This window comes from Garra rufa, chromosome 25, assembly GCF_049309525.1.
Source record: "Garra rufa chromosome 25, GarRuf1.0, whole genome shotgun sequence".
Lineage (NCBI taxonomy): Eukaryota > Metazoa > Chordata > Actinopteri > Cypriniformes > Cyprinidae > Garra > Garra rufa.
Genome location: NC_133385.1, coordinates 34249337 through 34276194, shown reverse-complemented (window position 1 = coordinate 34276194; position 26858 = coordinate 34249337). Strand labels below are relative to the sequence as shown.

General features: G+C 35.1%; 2 protein-coding genes across 2 annotated transcripts in view; one reads left to right on the top strand and one right to left on the bottom strand.

Annotated features, from left to right (window-relative positions):
• LOC141302193 (Golgi apparatus protein 1-like) overlaps nucleotides 1–25910 on the top strand; it is a 40182-nt gene extending 14272 nt beyond the window's left edge. The window contains exons 10-24 of the mRNA XM_073832378.1: nucleotides 1387–1473; nucleotides 1629–1691; nucleotides 1801–1914; nucleotides 1999–2087; nucleotides 13522–13639; nucleotides 13722–13814; nucleotides 13918–14055; nucleotides 14141–14264; nucleotides 17837–17979; nucleotides 18062–18163; nucleotides 18236–18343; nucleotides 18431–18551; nucleotides 18627–18733; nucleotides 20954–21117; nucleotides 23223–25910. Coding sequence (XP_073688479.1) covers nucleotides 1387–1473; nucleotides 1629–1691; nucleotides 1801–1914; nucleotides 1999–2087; nucleotides 13522–13639; nucleotides 13722–13814; nucleotides 13918–14055; nucleotides 14141–14264; nucleotides 17837–17979; nucleotides 18062–18163; nucleotides 18236–18343; nucleotides 18431–18551; nucleotides 18627–18733; nucleotides 20954–21117; nucleotides 23223–23289 — 1638 coding nt within the window. The 3' untranslated portion in view covers nucleotides 23290–25910. The remainder of the gene's footprint in view (nucleotides 1–1386; nucleotides 1474–1628; nucleotides 1692–1800; nucleotides 1915–1998; nucleotides 2088–13521; nucleotides 13640–13721; nucleotides 13815–13917; nucleotides 14056–14140; nucleotides 14265–17836; nucleotides 17980–18061; nucleotides 18164–18235; nucleotides 18344–18430; nucleotides 18552–18626; nucleotides 18734–20953; nucleotides 21118–23222) is intronic.
• Nucleotides 1–26858, bottom strand: part of LOC141301219 (Golgi apparatus protein 1-like) — a 201906-nt gene that overhangs the window by 70227 nt on the left and 104821 nt on the right. The window lies entirely within an intron of this gene.

The window sequence follows — 26858 nt, the reverse complement described above, 5'->3', positions numbered from 1 at the left end:
GAAACATTACCAAAGAGGCAACTGCTAACATAAATAAGAATAAATAAAACCACTGTCCTCTACCATACTCAGTGGGCGCATGTCTTTGACTAACATGTTTAAAATGCTCTTTGTTAGCTCAGCTGCTTGCTCAGGGCCACAGAATGGTGCTTTACAGATAAATTTGTCCATCCGAGACTGTGATGATTTACTGGAAAAAAGAAGAGAAATAATAATTAGTTAAATGATATTACTATGACTAAATGACTTAATACAGTAGGTTCATGGCTGTGCATTTATGAATTTACACCAGCTGACTAGGAATACTTTTTTTTTTTTTTTTTTTAAGATTTTGAGTTTTTGCAGTGTCCACAATTAAGACAACTACTGTATTGGAACACAATAACCACACACATAGCCTAATCAATAGAGTGAGGCACACTGTGACCAGTGACCAGCTACTTAGTAGTTGACTAAATTTTAAAACTGCTTAATTAACTTTGTTTTTATTTCCATCTAGACTTATCAGCGCTGTCCTTTTAAATTTTAAATTTTAAATCAACCCTCTATGAAGTTATGTCGTCACGCTCGTAATAAACTAACCACAAACTTGACAGTAGTCAGTCATAATTAACAAAAACCTAGCCCTCTGCAAGGCTGGCGTTTATGTTCGTAAAATACATTAACGTTGATCACACTGATTTGCTACGTTAATATTACCTTGTCTCCGGTCCTCCGCTCAAGTCCGGGTGTTTTCTGCGGAGATGCTGCAACATAGAAGACGTGCTGTTGTGGTATGCAAGGGCCGTGTTACAACTAATGCACGTCACGGTGTTCTCCTTTCTTTTCAGTCGGAAATGCTCCCACACTTTCGACATTTTCTGTCTTTTTTTATCGCCTTTTTCATCTGTTTCATCGCTATTTCTCCTCGCCTCTGCCATTTTCCCGCTCCCTCAGTCAAACACCTGTACGTCCGCTTCCTCCTCCTCCTCCTTTCTTCCCCGGCCTTCCCTTGCGTAGGTGACGTAAGCACGTTGTGCCACATTGAAAGTAGTCCGTGCGGCCGCTTGAACCACAATTAAATTGACGATTCCTCGAGGCAGAAAAAAATCCTCGGACCACTTTTTGTAATCGAGGTACTCGAATTACTCGAGGAATCGTTTCAGCCCTAGTTGGACCCAAGTAGGAAGGTCGGCTTCTTAAATTTGGCTACTAACCATGCTAGATTAATTTTATGTTGGATAATGATTCCAAAACCATTAAATTTGTGCTTTTGATGCTTCACAAAAAGTCTTGGGACACCAAAATATGTTTCATATTTTTGCGGAAATACAGTTTTGAAAATTACATTTGCAGTGTAGAAATTCACAGTTAAGTGATGCATTGCTGAATATTTGTGTGTTTCAGGAACTGGAGTGCTTACAGGATCATTTAGATGATCTGGTCTCAAGCTGCAGGGATGTGGTGGGAAACCTTACCGAGTTGGAGTCCGAGGTACAAAAAACAAACAAACGCTGATGTGATTTTCACAGCAGTTTCTCTCTGAAATTAAAAAGCCTCAGTGTCTATATTTGGGTGCTATTGTTCTCTGCTGGACGAGAGATGTCTGCGGTGGGTTTGGACTGATTTCGATGTGTCTGGTTTTCCAGGACATTCAGATCGAGGCGTTGTTGATCCGAGCCTGTGAGCCCGTGATCCAGTCCTACTGCCATGTAAGTCATGTACATTTTTTTTCATCACTTAAAACCATGTCATAAATATACTAATTAGCTTGTTTTTCTTGTCGTTTGTCCTCTGTTTTTGCATGTTTCTGTTTCGCAGGAGGTTTCCGATAATCAGATAGACACAGGGGACCTGATGGAGTGTCTCGTTGCCAATAAGCACCAGAAGGAAATGAACGAGAAATGCGCCGTCGGAGTCACACACTTCCAGCTGGTACATCTGACAAATACACTCTCGGCCTTCTTTTTTAATATTATTGTTTTATATCAACCGTCCATTTCTCCTCTTCGTCCTTAGATCCAGATGAAGGACTTTCGCTTTTCATACAAGTTCAAGATGGCATGCAAAGAGGACGTGCTGAAGCTGTGCCCCAACATCAAAAAGAAGTGAGCGCTTGGCTGTCACAAAGCAAATGTTTCATAACTTGTTTCTTATGTTACCTTATCATTAGGGGTGAGCAATATATTTGTACTCTAGAATATTATTAGGGGTCATTCTTCTTGTGCTCGGGGAGTGTATGGCAGCCCATAGAACCACTTGTGGGAAAGTTATGAAATGTGGCACACAGATAGATGAGAGTCTCTATATTAACCATAGCCAATTTGGAGTCTCTAACTCAAACTCTCTAGCGCCACCGATAGGCCAAATTTGCAGTTATATTTCTGCTAATAACTTTTGAACCATGAAGTCTGGAAGCCAAATTCTTTTTTTCTCTCTCTCTTTCTCCGATTCATTGGCTCATGCTGTTTTCTAATTTCTATTTATAAAAATCTCCTCTCTTTTTTTTTTCAAACTCATCCTAGATGGTTTGTCTGATTTTCACCAAAATTGGCTCAGATCATCTTTAGAAAAAAATATACGTGAGGCTAAATCTTTGCAACACTTTAGCAGATTCAGACCAGACTTACAACAAGTTGTACAAAGCATGACCTGAGGGCACATAAATAGTTTTGGAACTACTAGGGATGGGCATTTCTGATCATATTTCATTTTGAGTAATCCACAGGTTTGAGAAACGAGTACTCGATTAATCGGGGGTGGAGTTTAAGCAAGGGGCGGGGCGTTTGCGTCACAGTCTACAGTAAACATTTACAAGAAATAACAGCATGAGGTGAAGCTGAAGCGCTTTTTCTACATCTAATTAACATATATTTTACTGCCTTAATTGTTTAAATTTGTATAACATTATCTTGTTGATCCATCAGTTCACATTTACAACTCTGTGTTTGCTGCTTAAAACATGGATTGATTTGTTTACATTGGTCTTTTTGACAACAGTAGAGGTACGAGCTGATTTAAAATGGCAGATCATTCTCTTCCAGCAGGAGGTGCTATCAGAATGGTACACAAAGCAGCGCCGCAGCTGACTTTGAAACGTGCAGCGCTCATATTTATTCAATGGATAGCCTTATAAAGTTTCATCGCAATTCTTGTCTTTTAGTCCCCACATTTAAGACAACCTGAAATCATAATTAAGACTTTCTCAACCCCTAACAATACTTCAGTCATCAATGAAAATTAAGAGCTTTATTTTAAACAACCCTTAAGCCTACACAAAATACGTTTCTTTTTATTTTTTCCCTACTATGTTCGGTGCACAAGAGAAAAATTAGGGAAGTCAATTATTATCAGCATATGAAGTATATTCGTGTATTATTGTCTCTGAGAGAATATGCAGGTCAGATGCTGAAAGCGCTGTTTTTACTTTCACTTTAACATATTACGCAGTTTTTGTTTTGCTTGTGTAATATCCATTGGCTCACCTTCATGGTTTAAAACATAAATATGTATAAAAATGCAGTATAAAAAGATATATTTACAATATTTTGCGACGTAACCCCAACATAATGCGTTTTCCATTTTCATTCACTGAAAGCTACATCTGTCTGTACATAATGCGCCGAGCTCTGCTCTCATCACTGTGCGGAAGATTGCACCCAAACGCTGACCCTGGTGTGCTTGATATAAATTTTGTTATTAGAAATTAGCGTTCGGCATTTTTTTTATTTTTTATTTTATTATGTCAAAAGCTTTCACGGTCCGCATGAACGACCCCGGGTATAGAGCATCAATCCTTGCAGTGACCGTTTTGCGCGATAGGACAGTATAGTGGGGCTCGACGTAATTCATTAAACGTTTAAAACCTTCACCTTCGACAAAACTAATGGGCAACAAGTCTTCTGCTGTCATTTCTGCTATTAGCTGCGTCACCTTCTCTGCCCTGCCTTTGTCACATTTCTGTCTGATGGTGAAATCTCGTATGCTCGTCTGACTGCTGGTAGTGGCATCGGAATCATCTGCTTTTTTTGTGTTTATGTGCAAGATGGTAACGCATCAAACTCGTTGTGGAGTTGTAGACGAGTGTGGCGCTGCGTCAAGTTTTTCAAGGTGTTGCCAGACATCGCTGGGTGCTTTAGAAGCCATTTTCGCTCTGTGCTCCGGTCTTGTCTCTAGACCGCAACTTCTCACAGCCATAAGCAATCAAATATCAGACTACCGCCCAAATACCAGCATAACCAATCAGAAAGAATGAAAGTAGTTTAGTTTTTTTTTTTTTATGCATTTTTGGAGCCAATCGATCATCATTTTCATGCTCAATCATCGCTGATGGGTTCGAGTAATCGATTAATCGAGTACTTGTGCACATCCCTAGGAACTACTGATCAAAAGATATAAAATTTTACGTGCGGACCGTTTCGAATTTTCTACTAAAATGCTGTATTTAAGTGCTTTAATGTATTGTTATAAATCTTATGAATCTTCTGAAAGAAAGTTATTAATTTTGGCACACAGATAGAGAACAGTCTCATTATTAGCCACAGCAAATTTAGTGTCTCTAACTTAAACTCTCTAGCACCACCAATAGGCCAAATTTGCAGTCATATTTCTGCTAATAACTTTTGAACCATTAAGTCTGGAAGCCAAATTCTTCTTCTTTTTTTTTTTTTTTAACACAGCAAACTTAGTGTCTCTACTTCAGACTCTCTCCGATTCCTTGGCTCATGCTGTTTTTTAATTTCTGATTAGAAAAATCTACTTTTTTTTTTAAAACTCTTCCTAGACTGTTTGTCTGATTTTCACCAAAATTGGCTCAGATCATCTGTAGAAAAAAATACACAAGGCTAAATCTTTGCAACACTTTAGCGGATTCAGACCAAACTTATAACAAGTTGTTATATAAAGCATGACCTGAGGGCACATGAGTAGTTTTGGAACTGGGCAAAAAAAAAAAACACAAGCATTAAACATAAGATTTACATTAATCTTATTACTAGTCTAATCCACTCTGTCATCCCCTTATTTACCTTGTGCTATGTTACAACGGAGAGTCCGTTATTCATTCATTGCTTAAAATAGCGGATTCAGGTGCGCTCCCGATATCAACTAGCCTGGCTAACGCCAAACCACGTCATGACAACGTCATTATTCGTGGTCTGGGAACCACATGTTCATTTTCTCGTATTTGAGGCGTGGTTTACGAATGCCCAGAGCCGTTTATTGGGCGATACGAATGTCTATCAAATGCGCCTGTGCGTAGCTCACAGCCAATCGTTTCAATTATACCGGATGATTATTTTTTTCAAAATAAACTTGCGTTCTAAACTACTTAGAACACTATCTAAGGCTGCATCGAAAGATAACTTCGCGTCTGCTGCCATGCTGGATCCATAGTTATAAACAAACTGCTTCGGTGAGTCGCATAGAAGGCGTCATCGTCTTGCTGCTCCCTCCTGTTCTGTGATTGGTTTCCTATCTGAGGTGAAAATTTGGTCCATGGTTTCCAGGCTGCCTAGCAGTGTGAATAAAATCGCGGTGCGCGCAAGGCAACATGGAGAAACCCAGGCTAGATATCAACCACACCTTCACATAAAAAGTCAGAGTTATGGAAGCATTTCACATTTTGCAAGCAAGATATTTACAATTTTAGTATCTGACTAAGCCAATGAAAATTAAGCAAAATGAATATATATTTTTTTTTATTCTCGTAATTTCGAAAAAAAATTTGAAATATTGAGTCAAAATTATGAGAATAAAGTCTAAATATTTCAAGAATAAAGTCTAAAATTAAGAGAATAAAGTTGAAATATTTCAAGAAAAATTTGAAATATTTTATTCTCTTAATTTCTAAATTTAAATATTTAGACTTTATTCTCGTAATTTTGACTTTAAAGTCTAAATCATTCGAGGAAAAAAAAAAAAGTCTAAATATTTCGAGAATATTGTCTTGATTTCAACTTTATTCTCAAAATATTTAGACTTCATTCTCATATTTTTGACTTCTCTAAATATTTAGACTTTATTCTCAATTCTAATTTTTAAAATATTTAGACATTTTTCTTGAAATATTTCAACTTTATCCTCTCAATTTCGACTTTATTCTCTAAAAATTTTAAGCCTGGTCAGATTCTCAAAAACAAAACCAAAAATGATCAGACACTTAAAATAAAATGTTTGCTTAATTTAGATATTTGGCGTAGCTAAACCAATCAAAGTGAAGCAAAATTATTGTTATTTTTATTTATTTTTGGAGTATTTGACCAAGCCAAACTAAATTAAGCAAAATCATGATTAGTATTATTTTACAATTCAAGTCTAAGCCAATGAAATTTAAGCAAAAATTTGTATTTTATTTTTTCAGCATCTTACCAAGCCACTCAAAAAATAAAAGTGAAGTTAATTTGTTTACGGTGGACAAGAACACAGCTATATGCCTGATTTGTAACTCTGAGGTGAAATGCTGTAGTAATACTACAAATCTGCAGAGCCATTTGACAAGACATCACCCAGACATGCAGATTCTAGCACCCCTGCAGCCTAACAGACAACAGGAGATTTCAGACGCATTCAAAACTAAAATTCCTCACAATTCGCCTTGTGCACAAAACGATTGCATTATTTATTGGCATTTATTATTTATGGCTCTTAATTTCCTTTTATTAATTATCGACTTGTAATCTTATGTTCTCTGGTAATTTTTTATAAATGTAGGGTTTGTATTAAATCTACATTCATTCATATGGTCAAATCAAGAATTGAAATCGAGAATCGAATTAAGAACTTGAAAATTGAAATCAAATCGAATTGAAGCAACTGAATTCATACTCAGCCCATTTTTGAATTTTGTACTAAAATGCTGTATTTTTCAAGTGCTTTAATGTATTGTTATAAATCTTATGAAGCTTATGAAAGAAAGTAATGAAATTTGGCACACAGATAGAGGATAGTCTCATTAACACAGCAAATTTAGTGTCCCTAACTCAAACTCTCTAGCACCACCAACAGACCAAATTTGCACTCGTGTTTCTCCTGATAATTTTTCCTTGGCTCAGAGTTGAATGCATTGAATGTTGAATTTTATTTTCTATGGTCAAGATTTTTTGAAATTTGCAAAATATCTACTTTTTCAAACTCCTCCTAGACAGTTTGTATAATCGAGACAGTTTGAATAAACTTATATAATCGCTTGCGAGAAACAGTGTTGTTTTTGACAACCATCTTAGATTTAGTCTTAGTCTTAGTCTTTTGGACTAAAATGCTTCTTAGTTTTAGTCGAATTTTAGTCACTTCTATATGTGATAGTTTTAGTCCAATTTTAGTCGACGAAAAGTCAAAAAGGTTTTAGTCAAAAAAAGGGAAAAAAGTAGTCTTTTAACAAATTAATGTAGGTCAGTAAGTATTTTGCTGTTGGGTAGTGTCACTTATAGAGGTCGACCGATCTATCGGTTTTGCCGATTAATCGGCACCGATAGTTGATTGCCGGAACTATCGGCTATCGGCAAAAATCCGCGCCGATAGTTTTTCCGGGTTGCGTCAAAGCTGAAGCGGCTGAGAACGGTACATTGTCCTCCTTATACAGTGCGAGAGCTCTTACTATGGCAAGAGCGGCCTCTAGAGGCGAAAATCGCTGAAAAGCATGTGCTTTTGTTTTGACACGTGATACTGTTCGTTGCAAGGAGAGCGCAAGCTGCCTGGAGAGAGTGCGGTGCACGGACAACGCTGACACTTCAGATGCACATTTAAAACACAGACAGCGAAAAGGTATGTATACAGTACACTACAGTACATGTTTTTATGTCAATATGAAGTAATTCATTTGTTGATTAGATTCTGCATTGGAGAAAGAACAGCAGTATGTTTGCCGACAATGCTGAGAGGACGCTAACATTAGCAGTAGGCTACATCAAGCGGTTAAAATAATGTTGCAAAAATACGCAAATCCGACCCAAATGTTTAATGTCATGATTAGGGGTGCAACATAAGGACCGAAGCGCGATTCAAACTGCGCGATTCACAAATTGATTCCTCTTCAACTTCTCTTGAACGGAAACATACATACAAAGTTATGTTTAAATACCCGTTGTTTTATTCTGGTAAACACATTCGGTTATGTTTTCAGTGAACCGAAACAGCTGAGAAAGAGATACATGCCAGTATTAGAGACGTGCATTAGGCCTTAAAGAGGCAGCATCTTATAAATACCTGCAGTGAGAAGCACTAGTTATTTAACAATGAATTATTAAATTTCTTTACCTGAATACTAGTATTATTGATTTTATTAGTAACTTTATGTTGTATTCATCTACACTTGTCATTTGTGTAACTGTTCTTGTTTTGTTGACTAGTGACTTTATTAGTTCAGCTAGTTTTTGCTGTGGATTAGAAGTATTTAAAGTAAGCATTCAGTAATTATTAAACAACAAACCTTTTTTGTTTTGTTTGTTTTTTGCTCCCTTTGTATTAAAACCATTTAATGACGTGACACTCATTATCTGGTTCTTGCCTAAAAAGACAGGTATATAATGAGCATTGTTAACAGATTACACAAAATAGTTTAGTCAACCTCTGCCTATGGAGATAGAAAAACGTTTTCAAAAGCACCCCCTTCCCCTACTTTTTTTCACAAATTGCACCCTGGTCTGCATATGTTTAGAATAGATAATAATAAAAGTGTCCTAAAATGGAAGCAAATATAGTGGGAGACTACACATATAATATACATTTATGTAATATTTAATACTCTGACCTTTGTGGAGACATTTAAAGATGACTACTTTAGGCATGACTTTGTATTTATGTGAAATGGTTAATGTTTACAGTGACATTACATTTAACTGAGGTTAATAAATGCTTTAGATGTATTGTTTATTGTTTGTTAATTTCAACATTTAGGAATATATTTTTAAAATTAAGTTTTGATCATTTTCATTTTATCTATTAACATTTCATCTTCAATATTTTAATGTTTACCTTATTTTCAGATGGCAAAGGCTTTGAAGAAAGTGCCAGTGTGGGAGTATTTCACTGAAGTATCACCAGGGAAAGCACAGTGCAATATCTGTGATAAAATCATCAGCATGGGGGCATCAACTTCCACAAGTAAAAATACCACAAACATGTGGTCTCATCTAAAGCACATCCATCCACAAGTCAGCGAAGAAGCAAAGAAAAAAAGGGACAACAAGACAGATCCTTCTCAGCCAACAGTGTCTCAACTTTTTGAACACAAAACAGGGTGGAAGGACATAGATCCAAGGTCTCTTAAAATCGATGCAGCAATCATTGAAATGATTGCCATCGACAACCAACCATTTTCTGTGGTTTCAGATGTTGGATTCAAAAGACTTATGTCCCTTATGGAACCCAGGTACAGAATTAAAAACGAAAAGTTCTACAGAACAAAAATGCTTGATGAAACGTACTCAAGGGTTTTGACAAAAATCAGAAGTGAAGTGACGAAGGACAAGGCCCCATTTATGGCGTTCACAACGGACTGTTGGTCTGGAGCTACAGAGTCCCTGATGAGCCTAACTGGGCATTTCATTTCTGAGGACTGGTCGAGAAGGCAAGTGGTGCTAAATGTCAAGCCTATGATTGGATCACACTCAGGCAGTTATATTCAAGAAACCTTCCTTAACATGTTAGGAGACTGGGATATCGCAACAGAACGTGTTGTTCTTGTCCTAAGAGATGGGGGAGCAAACATGGTAAAAGGAATGAGGCTGGCTGAACTTCCTGATTTAAGCTGCACTGCTCACACCCTTCAGCTCATTGTAAATGACGGCCTATCTAGTCAGAGAGCTGTTCTGGACATTATTGCCATATTGAAAAGCTGTGCAACTCACTTTGGCCATTCTGTATTGGCAAAACAGAGGCTAAGAGCCATTCAGGAGGAAGTGGGTGTGCCAGTGCACAACGTCATCCAGGCTGTCCCAACTCGCTGGAACTCAACGCTTCACATGCTTCAACGAATGTATGAACAGAGACGGGCACTGAATGTGTATGCTGGTGAACACGGCCACATCAGCTGCTTATCTGCCACACAGTGGGACATTGTTTGCAACCTGATCGATACACTGGCTCCCATCGAAGAAGTCACAATGGAGATGAGCAACTCTGAGACTTCAGCATCATGCATTATCCCCAGTGTGTCTGTTCTGAAGCTGATGCTGCGGGAAGAGGGACCATCCTCAGCAGGCATCAAAACTTTGCGCAAAACCATGCTTGACAGTCTGACAAGGCGGTTTTCCAAAGCAGAGGAGACAAAAATTCTTGTCCTAGCAACACTCCTTGATCCCAGATACAAGGCCCGTGCCTTTGCGTCTGAAGAAACACTTGAGAAAGGAAAAAAATGGCTAAAAGAGGAAGCTGAAGAGTTTACCAAGCTCAGAGATGATGATCCATGCCCTCCACTAGAAGGATCTGAGCAGGATGAGGGTTTGGATCCAGAGACAAAGAAGCAGAAAATCCATCAGCCCACTTTAGTGGACACTCTGTATGCCAGGGTCCTTGGTGGCACAGTTGTCTCTCACGAGATGTGTAGCTTTGAGACTGAGCTTGAGTGGTATTTGTCAGAGCCTGTCATTGAAAGAAGTGACATGGCTCTGCAGTGGTGGCAAAAAAATGAAACAAGATACAAAACACTTGCACATCTGGCAAAGAAATTCCTGTGCCCCCCACCATCCACTGTGCCTAGTGAAAGGGTGTTCAGTGAAGTGGGCATGCTTTATGAAGCCAGGAGGAGCCGACTCACTGGATACCATGCACACCAGCTCTGCTTCCTCCATTATAATTTGAGGCTTCTTAACTTTGAGTATTAAAATAGAACTAGAACTGGACCATGCTACACTTGAATCTCTTGCAGTTCTTTAAGAGGACTAGTTAAGTTTCTCCTGTTTCACAAGTTCAAATTTGTTGTTATTTGGAGTGCCTTTTATTGTTCAGTTTGTTTGTAACTTTTTATTTATTTATTTGGAGTGTTACATTTTGTTACAGTTTGAAAGCATGTCTTTAATTTACCTTAATATTTATTAAGTTATTCATATTTATTTCATATAGCACATTTTCATGATTCAGTACTGTTTTTTTGTTAGTTTTTTGTAATAAAGTTCAGTACAATTTTACATGGAGTGTTGTGTTTTTATTTAGGTTTTTTTAAACCAGTATCCATTATAAAAACTATCGGTTAATTAATCGGTTATCGGCAAGTACGGTCCAACCTAGCTATCGGTATCGGTAAAATTCAATATCGGTCGACCTCTAGTCACTTATAAGTTGTGAAAATAGCAGATCTATAGTTCAACACAATGTGAGCTTCCGGATCGACTATTTTCACCAATAATTACAATAATGAAGGAATGTTTTAGAACATAAAAGACAAAAAAAGGATGGAATGCTAAAACGGCTTGCCATACTAGTATAGCAAAGAGTATTTAATGCTAAAACGGCTTGCCATAGCGTCAGATACTTTTTAGGTTTTAATTGGCATGCACAATAAGTGGAAATGTCATGCATTTTAAACGTCTGACGGACCACCCACTAACATTTTCGTCTATTCTCGTCTCGTCAACAAACTCACGTCTCGTCATGTTTTAGTCATCAACGAGCCATTTTTATCTCGTCATCGTCTCGTTATCGTCATGAAAAAAAGTGGCGTCAACGAAATTATTTCGTCATCGTCATCGTTGACGAAAACAACACTGGCGAGAGAGTTATTTAATTTGGTGTTTACAGCATATGACAATTTTAATTTTCATTTCTATTTTCAATTTAGAAATTTCTGAAATATCTACTTTTTCAAACTTGTCCTAGACAGTTTATCCAGTTTTCACAAATATTGGCTCAGATCATCTTAAGAGCATTCTGGCAAAAACTAACACAAGCTTTTTGATATACCAAACCATTTTCATTAAGCACGCTAACGAATTTGACAAAGTTTGTGCAAGAAAGGACATTAGGCTATATCTCAGCGCTTCCCAACGTCAGAAATCATGATCATTGTGTTGCTCTTTCTGGTTCAGTAGCAGCATGAATGCAGATTTGAACGTCTTTAACACCTGTTTCACAACGTAAGCGTCAGTGGAGCGTGAGCAGTGCGATGTGAATCATTGTCATTCAGGGATAAGACCGTGTGGGTGTTTAAATGGAGATTGTGATATTTTAACGATTAATCCAGCAGCTCTAATGTAAGCATTGCAAAGTGTTTTGCGAGGATATCTTCACGTTTTCGCGAGACCGGTCAGATATCCCGAGACATGTAGGATCTCACGAGATCTTGTGCCACCCCTACTAAGCAATATCACACAAGCAGTTATCCCTACCTTTTATCTGTTCATGAGCTCAATTGCATGTGTTGTATTCAATTTACACAACACTTCAACAAGGAAGAAATTATTTTTGAGTCAATTTTGAGTCAATTTTTGTTTAATTAACGAAAATAGTTCCCAAAAAAGCCAGAGCAAGACATTTGTGCATCTCGGAGCAGCACTGCCGCGTTTAATTCCTGAATGAATCCGTTTTTGAATAAATCATTCGAATCAATGATTCCATCATCCATTCAGAAAGAGAGTTGCGTGCTTTGTGTTTAACTGAATTGCCATTTTAAATGAATTGTATGAACGAACGATTCACTGAATCACTCATTAAGACAGACTTTTTAGTGTCTTTTTTTTTTTTTTTGATTTATGACATGCCTAAACCAGCCAAGCACAATAACACTCTTTGCAATATCTTGTTTAATTTAAGAAAAAAAAAAAAAAACTCTAGCTTCTCTGTTCTTTTTGTATTCAATCTATCTATTTGTAGGCCTCTAACACTAGCTTGCTTTTTTTTTTTTTTATTCCATCTTTTTCTTTTTATTTATTATATGTGACCCTGGACCACAAAACCAGTCTTAAGTCGTTGGGGTATATTTGTAGCAATAGCCAAAAATACATTGCATGGGTCAAAATTATTGATTTTTCTTTTATGCCAAAAATCATTAGGAAATTGAGTAAAGATGATGTTCCATAAAGATTTTTTGTAAAATTCCTACTGTAAATATATCAAAATGTAATTTTTGATTTGTAAAATGCATTGTTAAGAACTTAATTTGGACAACTTTAAAGGTGATTTTTCTCAGTATTTTGATTTTTTTTGCACCCTCAGATTCCTGATTTTCAAATAGATGTATCTCGGCCAAATATTGTCCTATCCTAACAAACCATACATCAATAGAAAGCTTATTTAATGTGCTTTCATATGATACATACATCTCAGTTTTGTAAAATTTTACCTTATGACTGGTTTTGTGGTCCAGGGTCACATATAATAAAAAAAAGTTAGGCTAAATAAAACTCGTCATAGCACTTGCATGTTATTGCTCTTTTGTTGATTTTGATTGCTTCCATTGTTCTCTTTTGTAAGTAAATGCTAAATGTCTAAATGTAATTATCATTATCCTATTTTCATGTAAATAGAATGAGACCGGCAGTAAACTACATTTATGAAAGCTCTTTTATGATGGGCAAGGTTTTAATGGTTTACTCTTATGTTTACTCTTAGGGTGGATGTGGTGATCTGTCTGAGTACCACAGTACGGAACGACACTTTACAGGAAGTCAAAGACCAGCGCGTTTCCATGAAGTGTCGTAAACAGCTCAGAGTGGAAGAACTTGAGATGGTCAGTACATTGATTAATCTATAATATATTTGGGTTATGTTTAATGCCCTATGACGTTAAGGTTTGTGATTGTGTCTAACAGTCTGAGGACATTCGTCTGGAGCCGGAACTGTATGAGAGCTGTCGGCAGGACATCAAGCAGCACTGTCAGAACGTGGTGTTTGGAAACGCTCAGGTAAAATCCATCGCAACTCCGATGAGCTGACTCTCTAATCCTCTGTGTAACTGTAATGATCTGCTAATATGAGCACTGTGTGTTTGTGTTTGTGCATGTGTAGGTGATCGAGTGTCTAAAGGAAAACAAGAAGCGGTTGACCACCCACTGCCATCAGAAAGTCTTCAGACTGCAGGAGACGGAAATGATGGACCCAGAACTGGACTTCCAGCTCATGAGAGTCTGCAAGCAGATGATCAGGGTGTGAAACCTCACCAATTACATTTGAAAGACTCATGATGCCTTAATCAATATAAAAACTTTTTTTATCATCTTCTATAATACAGCGTTTCTGCAGTGAATCGGATGCAAAGAACCTGTTACAGTGTCTCAAACAAAACAAGAACAGCGAGCTAATGGACCCCAAATGCAAACAAATGATCACCAAGAGACAGATCACCCAGAACACAGGTACAGTTGCCACTGCATCCTTATGTACACATACATACATGCTCATAGCTTTTCTTTAATCACTCGCATTAGAATTGGAGTTGGCGAAACAACAAACAGGAAGTTTTATTAATACAGTAGTTATGTGTTGTTCCTCTCAGTAAAAGGCAGATATGTCTCAAATGTATATATGTGACCCTGGACCACAAAACCAGTCTTAAGTCGCTGGGGTATATTTGTAGCAATAGCCAAAAATACATTGCATGGGTCAAAATTATTGATTTTTCTTTTATGCCAAAAATCATTAGGAAATTAAATAAAGATCATGTTCCATGAAGATTTTTTGTAAAATTCCTATTATAAATATATAAAAATGTAATTTTTGATTAGTAATATGCATTAAGAACTTAATTTGAAGAACTTTAAAGGTGATTTTCTCAGTATTTTGATACTTTTGCACCCTCAGATTCCTGATTTTCAAATAGATGTATCTCGACCAAATATTGTCCTATCCTAACAAACCATACATCAATAGAAAGCTTATTTATTGAGCTTTCACATGATGTATACATCTCAGTTTTGTAAAATTTAACCTTATGACTGGTTTTGTGGTCCAGGGTCACATATTTTTTCTACTAATAACCATTAAATAAATAAATTGTAATATGAAAGCCTATTTCCACTACTGAATTAAAATGGGTAATTACAACTTTTTATTTCACAATTCTGACTTTTTTTCTCACTATCATGTGATATAAACCCGCAATTGTGAAAAATAAAGTCGAACATATCTTTTTTCCCCTCAAAATTGGACTTTAGCTCGAAATGGAGTTTATCTGACAATTCTGAGAAAAAAATCTGAGTTGCAAGATACAAAGTCACATTTGAGACCAAGAAAAAGTCTCAATTTTATTTAAATTCTGACTTTATAATTTACAATTGAGTTTGTATCACGCAATTCTGAGAAGAAAAAGTCAGATTTGTAAGAAAGTTACAATTACCTTTTTTTTATTCAGTGGTGGAGACAGGCTTCCGTAGTGGCATAACTCAACATAAAAAAATAATAAATTCAATAAAAAAAAACTTTCAACAAAGGGTCAGTGAAAGGTATTAAACTATCTAATTATTTAATGAGCTGTATTGCTTTTATTTAAATTTAGATGTATTTTTTCAACCCTGTTACAAAAATTTAGATGTCATCGTAATACTGTTTAAAAACCTAGTTACAACATTTTAGTAACTAAATTAGTTATGGATCATTTTAATTTTCAAACATTTTTGGTAACACTTTACAATAAGGTTAATTAACATTAGTTAACATGAACTAGGAATGAATAATACTTCTACAGCATCTATTAATCTTCATGTTAATTTCAACATTTGCAAACACATTATTAAAATCACAAGTTGTTTATTAACATTAGATAATGCGCAGTGAACTAACAATGAACGATTGTGTTTTTATTAACTAACATTAACAAAGATCAATATAGTGTTGTAAATGTATTGTTCGTTGTTCGTTCATGTTGGTTAACACATTAAAATAAGGTGTCATTTGTTATTCATTAGTTAGTGTTATCACATTTTCTAATATCTATTTTGTAATTTTCTAGTCTTTTTTTTATCATTTTAGAAAAAAATATAATTATTCCGAAATTGTTCAATAAAGTAAGGGTTGTAGGTTTTGCTTAAAAATGCTTTCACTGTATGGACTTACTAGATTGAGACAATGTTCATTTGTTCATTTTAAATTGGAATATTAAAAAAAAATATTCAACCCTGTTTTGAAAAATTTGGAACAGGTCTTGCTTTAAAAGCCTAGTAGTAAACAGTTTATAGTAATGTGTATATATATATATTTTTTTTTTACTAATAACCATTTAATAAACAGATTAAAATATGAAAGCCCATTTCCACCACTGAATAAAAAAAAAGAAGTAATTATGACTTTCTATTTCACAATTCTGATATAAACCTGCAGTTGTGAGAAATGACTTGAGATTACTTGCAACTTGAGTGTTTTTTTTTTTCTCAAACCTGTTAAAAAAAATTGTAAGATGTCTTAATACTGTTTAAAAATCTAGTAATAAACATTTTCCAGTAACACTTACATTTTTTTAATAATCATTTTCAGATATTTTCAAGATTACGTTTTGCTAAAATGGGTAACAGTTGTAACAGGGTTGTAGATTAAGCCTAAATTATGCTTTCTCTTTTTTTTCAACCCTGGTACAAAAACTTGATGTCTTACTGTTTAAAATCCTAGTAATAAACATTTGCCAGTAACTATATAAATTTATTTATTTAGTTATTTTTATTTTATTTTTTTTGCTAATAACCATTTAAACGGGTAAAACAAAAATCATTTTCATAGATTTTCAAGAATTAAAATTACGTTTTGCTTAAATTGGGTAACAGTTGTAACAGGGTTGTAGGTTTTGCCTAAATTATGCAGCAGTTGCTAACTAGTTTGAGACAAAATTATGGTTTGTTGTTAATTTAAATGATTTTTATTTCAACCCCGTTACAAAAAAATATGTCCTACTGTTTAAAAACCTACTAATAATAATTTTCCAGTAACATTGTTTTTTCTCTCTCTTTAAATTTTCTACTTTCTATAACTATTAAATCAGTATAACAGAAATAATTCTCATTCATTTTCAAGAATTGATTGCTAAAATAGGTAACACAGTTGTAACAGGGTTGTAGGTTTTACATATGATCTTTTTTCTAGGCAAGGACCAACTTAGTTGGAGACAAAATGTTGGTTTGTTGTTAATTTAACTTTTTTTTTTCAACCCTGTTACAAAAACTTGATAACTTACTGTTTAAACCCAGTAATAAACATTTTCTAGTAACACTTATTTTTCTACTAATAACCATTAATCGGTATAACTGAAATAATGTTAATATATTTTCAAGATTTAACGCACACGCACACACACACACACACACACACACACACACACACACACACACGAATATGAATTAAAACATTATTCTCAACCCTGTTGCAAAAAGTAAAAAGATGTCTTGATGCAGTAAAAAAAACGTAATATTTTACGGGTTTTTTGGTTTGTTTACTAATAACCATTATTTGGTATAACAGAAATAAGTTTCAGAGGAATTCAAAATTTAAAATAACGTTTTGCTAAAATGGGTGACAGTTGTAACAGGGTTGTAGGTTACACAGTAGCACTTTTTTCTTATCTTTTAGAATTTTTTACTTATAATCATTAAATCTGTATAACATAAATAATTTTCTGAGATTTTCAAGAATTAAAATTGTTTTGCAGAAATGGGTAACAGGGTTGTAGGTTTTGCCCAAATTATGCTTTCTCTCAGCAGAGGCCAACTAGTTTGAGACAAAATGTTGGTTTGTTGTTAATTTAAAGCAGGATTTTTTTTTTTTTCAACCCCATTACAAAAACTTGATGTCTTACAGTTTATAAACCTAGTAATAAACATTTTGCAGTGTAACTTTTTCCCCTTCTTTTTTCAATGTTCTCCTAGTAACCATTAAGTCAGTGTAACAGAAATAATTTTCAAGTTTCAAAATTTTGCTATAAACTTTGGCTCTTTCCTCCACTCAGACTATCGTCTGAACCCTGTACTGAGGAAGGCATGCAAAGCCGACATCCCGAAGTTCTGCCAGGGCATTCTGAGCAATGCCAAAGACGACAACGAGCTGGAGGGGCAGGTCATCTCCTGTCTCAAACTCAAATATGCAGACCAGGTTTGTCATCCTGATTTCTGTGAATGCATAAACCTGATAAAGTACCTTTACTCCATATGAGAGCGTGTTTTTGTGTCTCCAGCGACTCTCTCCAGACTGCGAGGGCCAGATCAGTGTCATTCTGCAGGAGTCTGCGCTGGACTACAGGCTCGACCCGCAGCTGCAGCTCCAGTGCACTGATGAGGTAACATTTGCTGTCTTAGCATGACGTACATTGAGTTGTTTTGGTGTGATTAATAATGGCTGTCTGTGCCAGATCCCGCGGCTCTGTGCGGAGGAAGTAGCGGCACAGGAGCAGACGGGTCAGGTTGAGGAGTGTTTGAAAATCAACCTGCTGAAGATCAACAGTGAAGGCTGTAAAAAGGTAAGAGTGCGTTGACCTCGATTCGACACGGGACAGTTGCGTGGTTCACTTCTTCTCAACTCGTCTGACTGGCTGTTCCCGCTGTAGGAGGTTCTCAATATACTGAAGGAGAGCAAGGCAGACATCTTCGTGGATCCGGTTCTGCACACAGCATGCGCGCTGGATATTAAGCACCAGTGTGCCGCGATCCCACCGGGCCGAGGAAGACGTAAGTAATTCTGGAAATGTTTTTATGCCAATTAGATAAACTGTATATTAATTACTGTACTCTGTGTTTGTGTAGAGATGTCATGTCTGATGGAGGCTCTCCAAGATAAACGTGTGAGACTCCAGCCGGAGTGTAAGAAGAGATTACAGGACCGCATTGACATGTGGAGTTACGCCGCTAAGGTAAACGTTCAAACAGTCCCATTTGCCTCTTTTCAGAAGCTCAACAATATTCTCTTCCTAATGGTTGTTCCAAAACCATTAAATCAGTACAACAGAAATAATTTTAAATGATGTTTTGCTAAAATGGGTAACAGAGTTGTAACAGGGTTGTAGGTTTTGCTTAAATTATATTTTCTCTCAGCAGGAGCTAACTAGTTTAAGACAAAAATGTTAGTTGTTGATTTAAAATTAGAATTTTTTTTTAACCCTGAAAAAAATTGATGTTGTACTGTTTAAAAACGTAGTAATAAACAACATGTTCTACTAATAACCATTAAGTCTGTGCAACAGGAATCTTTTTCAGAGATTAAGAATTAAAATTACAGCGGTAACGGAGTTGTAACAGGGTTGTAGGTTTTACCTTAATTATGTTTCTCTTAGCAGGAGCTACCTAGTTTGAGAAAAAAAGTTGGTTGTTGATCTTAAATGATATTTTTCAACCACGTTACCAAAACTTGATGGCTTACTGTTTAAAAACCTAATAATAAACATTTTCCAGTAACATTTTTTTTAACATTCCAGTTTACATTTTCTACTAATAACCATTAAATCAGTACAACAGGAATAATTGTGAGATTTAAAAAAAAATTAAAATTACACTTAGCTAAAACGGGTATCAGAGTTGTAACAGGGTTGTAGGTTTTGCCTAAATTATGCTTTCTCTCAGCAGGAGCTAACTAGTTTAAGACAAAATGTTGGTTTGTTGTTGTTTTTAAATAAGACATCAAGTTTTTGTAACAGGGTTGAAAAGTATTTAGTAATAAACATTTTCCTGTAACACTTTTTTATTTTATTTTCTACTAATAACCATTAAATCAGAACAACAGGAATAATTGTGAGAGATTTTCAAAAATTAAAATTACGCTTTGCTAAAACGGGTATCAGAGTTGTAACAGGTTTGTAGGTTTTGCCTAAATTATGCTTTCTCTCAGCAGGAGCTAACTAGTTTGAGACAAAATGTTGGTTTGTTGTTGATTAAAATTATTATTTTCAACCCTGTTACAAAAAATTGATGTTGTACTGTTTAAAAACGTAGTAATAAGCAACATTTTCTACTAATAACCATTAAATCTGTGCAACAGGAATCTTTTTCAGAGATTAAGAATTAAAATTACAGCGGTAACGGAGTTGTAACGGGGTTGTAGGTTTTACCTAAATTATGTTTCTCTTAGCAGGAGCTACCTAGTTTGAGACAAAAAAGTTGGTTGGTTGTTGATTTTAAATTATATTTTTCAACCATGTTACCAAAACTTGATGGCTTACTGTTTAAAAACCTAATAATAAACATTTTCCAGTAAGATTTTTTTTTTTTTTACATTCCAGTTTACATTTTCTACTAATAACCTTTAAATCAGTACAACAGGAATCATTTTTAGCGATTTTCAAGAATTAAATTTACGTTTCGCTAAAATGGTTAACAGGGTTGTAGGTTTTGCCTCAATCATGCTTTCTCTCAGCAGGAGCTTAATTAGTCTGAGATAAAATGTCGGTTAGTTGTTGTTTTTAAATAAGACATCAAGTTTTTGTAACAGGGTTGAAAAGTATTTAGTAATAAACATTTTCCTGTAACACTTTCCACTTTTTTTATTTAGTTTTACATTTTCTACTAATAACTATGAAATCAGTAAAACTGGAATAGAGATTTTCAAGAATCAAAATTACGTTTGGCTAAAATGGTGACAGTTGTAACAGGGTTGTAGGTTTTGCCTAAATTATGCTTTCTCTCAGCAGGAGCTAACTAGTTTGAGACAAATGTTGGTTTGTTGTTGATCTTAAATCATATTTTTCAACCCCTGTTACAAATACTTGTTGTCTTACTGTTTAAAAACCAGTAATAAACATTTTCCAGTAACACTTTTATTTTGTTTTACATGTTCTACTAATAACCATTAAATCAGTACAACAGGAATACATTTCAAAGATTTTCAAGAATTAAAAGTATGTTTTTTACAGCATTGTTTCTTTTTTCTTAAAGGAAATGTTGTTGCCATGTGCTGTACCTGATATATATCCAAAATAACTGATATCAAATTGGACATTGAATCAAATCGCAAGCTTGTGAATTAGAATCAAATTGAATCATGAAACTTGTCAAAACCCAGCAAACCCCATGCAAGCTGCTTCTGATGAAACCTGGAATTTTCTATGAGCACAAGTTGATGTTGTTTCTCTGGTCAATAGGTGGCGCCAGCAGAAGGTTTCGTGGATCTGGCGGGGCAGGTTTTCACGTCTCCTGCCAAGAACTACATCCTGAGCATGCTGGCGATGTGCGTGCTCCTGCTCTTCCTCATGGGTCTGCTGTGCGGCCGCATTACCAAGCGCGTGACGCAGGAGTTGAAGGACAGGTAGAGAGGGAGTGCGGGGCAGGGGAAGTGCCGATCCGCTCCCCCTGCAGGGCAAAAAATAGCCCATCGCGCCCCACACGCCGTTCTCCGTCCTGGGCCGGGGAAGGACACTGGGGTTGGAAACGCAAACTTGACGGAGGGGGGCGGGTGTTTAGACTCTTGCTGTGTGTGTGCATTTTCGTGGTACCACCGATGGCCACATTGGGACCCAGTTTTAATTGCTACACACACTCTTTTCTTGTTTTTTTGTTTTGTTTTTTCCCTGACTGTGCTTGTCCTACATCGTCACCTGCTTCTCCGAGTAAACCTGCCGACATCCCGGCGCGCCATACGACACCGATCAGCTTTCTTCAACTAATATCAGACTTGGTTTTGCTTTTCCAGCTCAATGTTTTTATTTATTGTTGATGTGGAGCGCGGGAGATTTGGCTTACGTTTTTCTTTCAGGCGTCCGTGTTTTAGGAAACAGCCAGTTTGCTGAAGATGTGCATATTGACAAAGACCGAGCGATTGAAGACGAATGTGTGTCTGTGCCTTTTTGCCCGTCCGAGTGAGAGAATGTGTTCGTTTGTGTTTTTATCATGATTTTTTTTTTTCCTCTTCATGTCACTGGGATCTTTTCATCTTTCTTTGCAGCAGGGGTTATAAAGGTTTATTTTCTGTCAATTCTGTTAACGAAAGGGGTCCTGCATGCGTTCGAACTGGTTTTAACTGAGCCACAAGCTTTCGAAAAATGGACGAGAGAGATCTGAATATCGCATTAAGACGTCAAGCTGTTTACACGCTGGTTTGTGACGGCTGTGGTTTGAGGTTTCATCTTTGCATAGTGCCATAACAAACCATTCTGTTAGCTTAAAACATCCATACAAAGAGTCCTAAGTGAACCGAATTCACAACGTAGATGTACTTTTGCCACACGGTTATTCTCTGAACGCCTTGCTCGAGTATCGTATAAAACGGTTTAGTTCAGTTTTAAACACTCCGTGTTTTGCACACATTTTGAAATAAGCTTCCTTCACAGTCTCTTTTGTGGTTTTAAGACGTTTTAAGCTCAGAGGTGTCTAAAATCGCCACGCTTTCCTGAGAATTAAGTTTAAATGTTTCGAAATTAGGAGGATAAAGTCTAAATATTTTGGGAAGTCAAAATTACAAAAATAAGAATAGACTTTTTGATTTCTCAAAATATTTTCTTGAAATATTTAAACTTTTATTCTCTTAATTTCAACTTTATTCTCGAAATATTTAGACTTTATTCTCATTTTTGACTTCTAAAAATATTTCGAATTTCTACTCAAAATGTTTAGAAGTCAAAATTATAAGAATACAGTCGAATTTTGCGAAGTCGAAATGACAAAAATAAAGTTGTAATTATAAGAATAAAATATAAATTTTGCTTAAATTTCATTGGCTTAATCAGATACTTAAATTGCAAAATAATAATAATTTTGCTTAATTTTGATTAGCTTGGTCAGATGCGCAGATAAATTAAAAAATAAAAATTTAGCTTCACTTTGGTTTAGCTATGCCAAATATCTAAATCAAGCAAACATTTTCTTAAAGTATCTGTACACGCGGCGGTATCTGACCAATTTTGTTTTTGTTTTTTGAGTATCTGACCAGGCTCGATATTTCAAAATATTTTAAGAATAAAGTTGAAATTACAAGACCGTACCTTTTTTTTGGTTCGGTTTTCCTGAGATTAAATCGTGACACATTAATTTTTCTCGTAAACTCAAGTTGACTGGATTTGTAGCTTGTTAATTCTTCCGATATTTTGTTCCCTGTTCACACTAAATTTCACTTTTGAGTGACGGTATGCTATTAAAAGCGGAATAACGTTCCAGTCCCCTGTGCATCTCTGCCTTTTAAATTAATTTGGCTTTTGTATTATTGTTATATTTGTATGCTTTTGTACGAAATGACATTAAAGTGGACTTTGGTTCTAGTGTTTGTGCATTCAAGCTGTGCTTTAATAATCTGAAGTCATGTCACGACGCTGTCGGGAACCATTCGCACTGTAAATAGCCGTATTGTTTTAATAGAGGATTGTGGGTGACACAAACTCTGCCTTAACTTTGGCATTTGTTTTTTTCTTTTCTTTGCAGAAAACTCGGTCACCCATGGGTTGCACCCTTAAGCAAGGACAGGAAAGGATACATTCAGATTAACTAATAAAAATAGACACTTTAATCAAATCGAATCACAGCTTTGTGCTTTAACATGCTTCAGCATGCATTTTCTTCATTTTAGGCCATGCTGTTGAATGTATCCATGTCTTCAAAATGAAAGCTGATGCACTAAATGGCCTTTTTTGCTTTATGTGCTTTGCATGTTCCTGCTTAAGCGCTCTGGGTTTCCTGCAAAGATGAGGAAATGGTTTTTAGCCAAACATTTTGTGTTTTTCATTCAAAGCGATTTAAACCTACAGCTCTTCCCTCGAAATACCAATTCAGTTCGTTTATCAGCGGAGAAATACGTTTTTTTTTTTTTTTTTTATCTGCTTTGCATGTGAATCATTTCTTTCAACAGTCATTGATCTGTTTTTATGCATTGAAGGAAGTGTATAGTTGGTATATATTGATACAAATTACTTAAACTGTGGTGTTTGTGTATATAAGTACCATACTTCATTTGAAAGCATTGTCCGTTTAGACTTGACTAGAGTGAACGGCTTAAATATAGTTTTGGTTACCACATGTTTGATTTATAATATAAGTGCATGTCCAGTTCATATTTCGCCCTAAATAAATGAATTTGCTTAATTGTCTAAGCAAAATTGTATATATATTTTTTTTAATCTGACCAAGATAATCAAAACTAAACACAGGATTGGTCAGATACTTAATATAAACAAATTAACTTCACTTTTAGTTTTTGAGTGGCTTGGTAAGATGATGAAAAAATAAAATATTAATTTTTGCTTAAATTTCATTGGCTTAGACTTGAATTGTAAAATAATACTAATAATGATTTTGCTTAATTTAGTTTGGCTTGGTCAAATACTCCAAAAATAAATAAAAATAATAATAATTTTGCTTCACTTTGATTGGTTTAGCTACGCCAAATATCTAAATTAAGCAAACATTTTATTTTAAGTGTCTGATACTTTTTGGTTTTGTTTTTGAGAATCTGACCAAGCTTAATTTTTTGAGAATAAAGTCGAAATTGAGAGGATAAAGTTGAAATATTTCAAGAAAAATGTCTAGATATTTTAAAAATTAGAATTGAGAATAAAGTCTAAATATTTGGAGAAGTCAAAAATATGAGAAAGTCAAAATATTTAAATTTAGAAATTAAGAGAATAAAATATTTCAAATTTTTCTTGAAATATTTCAACTTTATTCTCTTAATTTTAGACTTTATTCTTGAAATATTTAGACTTTATTACCATAATTTCCACTCAAAATATTTCACTTTTTTTCTTGAAATATTTCAACTTTGAGTCGAAATTACGAGAATAAAAAAAATATATATTAATTTTGCTTAACTTTCATTGGCTTAGTCAGATACTAAAATTGTAAAATAATAATATTGCTTAATTCTGATTGACTTGGTCATGTATTCCAAAAAAAAAAAATCTTTTTAAGTATTTGACCAGGCTCTAAATTAAAAAAAAAAAAAAAAAAAAATGAGAATAAAGTCGAAATTATAAGAATAAAGTCGAAAATATTTCAAGAAAAAAATGTGAAATATTTTGAGTCAAAATTAATGTGAATAAAGTTGAAATATTTAGAGGAGTCGAAAATATGAGAATAAAGTCTAGATATTTCGAGGTTTAAATTTTTTTAATTAAAAAAAAAATCTAAATGGTTTGAGAAGTTGAAATTATGAGAATAAAATCGAAATATTTTGAGAAGTCAAAATTACGAGAATAAAAAAAAATTTGTTTTGCTTAATTTTCATTGGCTTGGTCAGATGGTTAAATTTGTAAAATAATAATAATTTTGCTTAATTTTGATTGGCTTAGTGAGATATGCCAAATATAATAAATAAAGTTGAAGTTACAAGAAGAAAAGTTGAAATATTTGGAGAAGTTGAAAATTATGAGAATTAAGTTTAAATATTTTGAGAATAAAGTTGAAATTAAGAGAAAAAAATTGAAATGGTTTGAAAAGTCGGAAATGGAGAATAAACTCTAAATATTTCAGGAATAAAGTTTAAATATTTCAAGAAATTTTTCAAAATGGTTTGAATAATAAAAAAAAAAATTATTAAATAAATAAAAACAAAAACAAAGTTGGTCAGATACTTAAAACATTTTTTTGCTTACTTTAGATATTTGGCATAGCTGACTAAGCCAATCAAAGTGAAGCAAAATGTTTTGTATTTTAATATCTGACCAGGCTAAGAGTGTTTCATATTTCTCCAGAAACCCAAACTGCAAGTATTTTGTATCAATGACTCAATGGCATAGCAGTTTAAAGATGAAACGGTATATGGCTGTCGACGGCTGAGCGCAGGTGTGTTTGCGTTATTTTTGAATGAGTTAAAGTAGCACTGGAAAACTCTCTACGTTTGTGTGTGTCTCATCTGCTCACCGCCGCCATTCACAACCACTGCTTCCTGTCTGTCAAACTGATATATGACCTACAAATGATCAAATGATAAATTGTTTTTGTATTTACTTTCTGTGCACAAATTTATTATGAAAAAGTATTTTTCCTCCAATCTGATTAAACCGTGTACTATACAGATATAACACAATAACTGCGCTTTTCTTTGGTCAACCTCATGTTTTGTTCTGTACGAGTTGAATTGGACCGTTGTTAATAAAATTGATCTGATGGTTTGTATCTGCCGTGTCGTGTCTCTGAACGCGGGTTTGGGAATCTCTCCCGTTTGTGTGAGAGTGTCTTTATATAGCCTCAACACACAAGTAAAGGTCAAGAGTCTAGAGAGGAGCTCTGGATCGTCTCGGGTGGGCCAAATGACACTGGGGTGCCACATTCCCTTTAGTGAGTTTCTACACCGCTGTTTTGTACGACAAACATTTCACCACTGTTTGAACTTCAGTGGAGCCACATCTGCCTCTGTCGTGAAATTATAGACAAAGCAAGGTTTCTGATTCTCTTTTGAAGTCAATGGTGTGACACTGTTTCTTTAGTATCTATGAATTTATTCAATTTCAAAACATCTTTGATGAACAATTTATGAATAAGACAAAATAAAATGAACGGCTCAATGTAGAAATTTCAAGGTGGAGATCATGCAGTCTCATTAAAAGACTGAAATACTTGAGGAAAATATGTTTGCAATTTAGCTATGGTTTAATGTCATGTGGTGCAACCAGATACTTCTGTGATTACTCCAGCTTATCCATCTTTAGTGAAGAAAAAGTACATACGCTATATTGCCAAAAGTATTGGCACACCCCCTTCTAATGAACAGGTTTGACTACTTTAATCATTTCCATGAGTACAGATCTTATTGTTTAAGCATATAATGATATTATAGGGGATTGTGTGCTTCTAATTTTACAGCAACAGTTTGGACAGGACCCTTTTTTATTTTAACATGATAATGCATCTGTGTATAAGGCAAGGTTTGAAGTGTTCTGCAGAAAGCAAAGTCCTAATCCCACCTTTTGGTGTGACTTTATATGCAGACCTTGGGCCAAAAACTCATCACTAAACACCAGTGACTTGTACATACACTATGGACAAAAGTATTGGGACACCCCCTTCTTTAGATCAGAAAAGGGCACTTCCAAAACTGTGGCAACAAAGATGGAAACATAATTT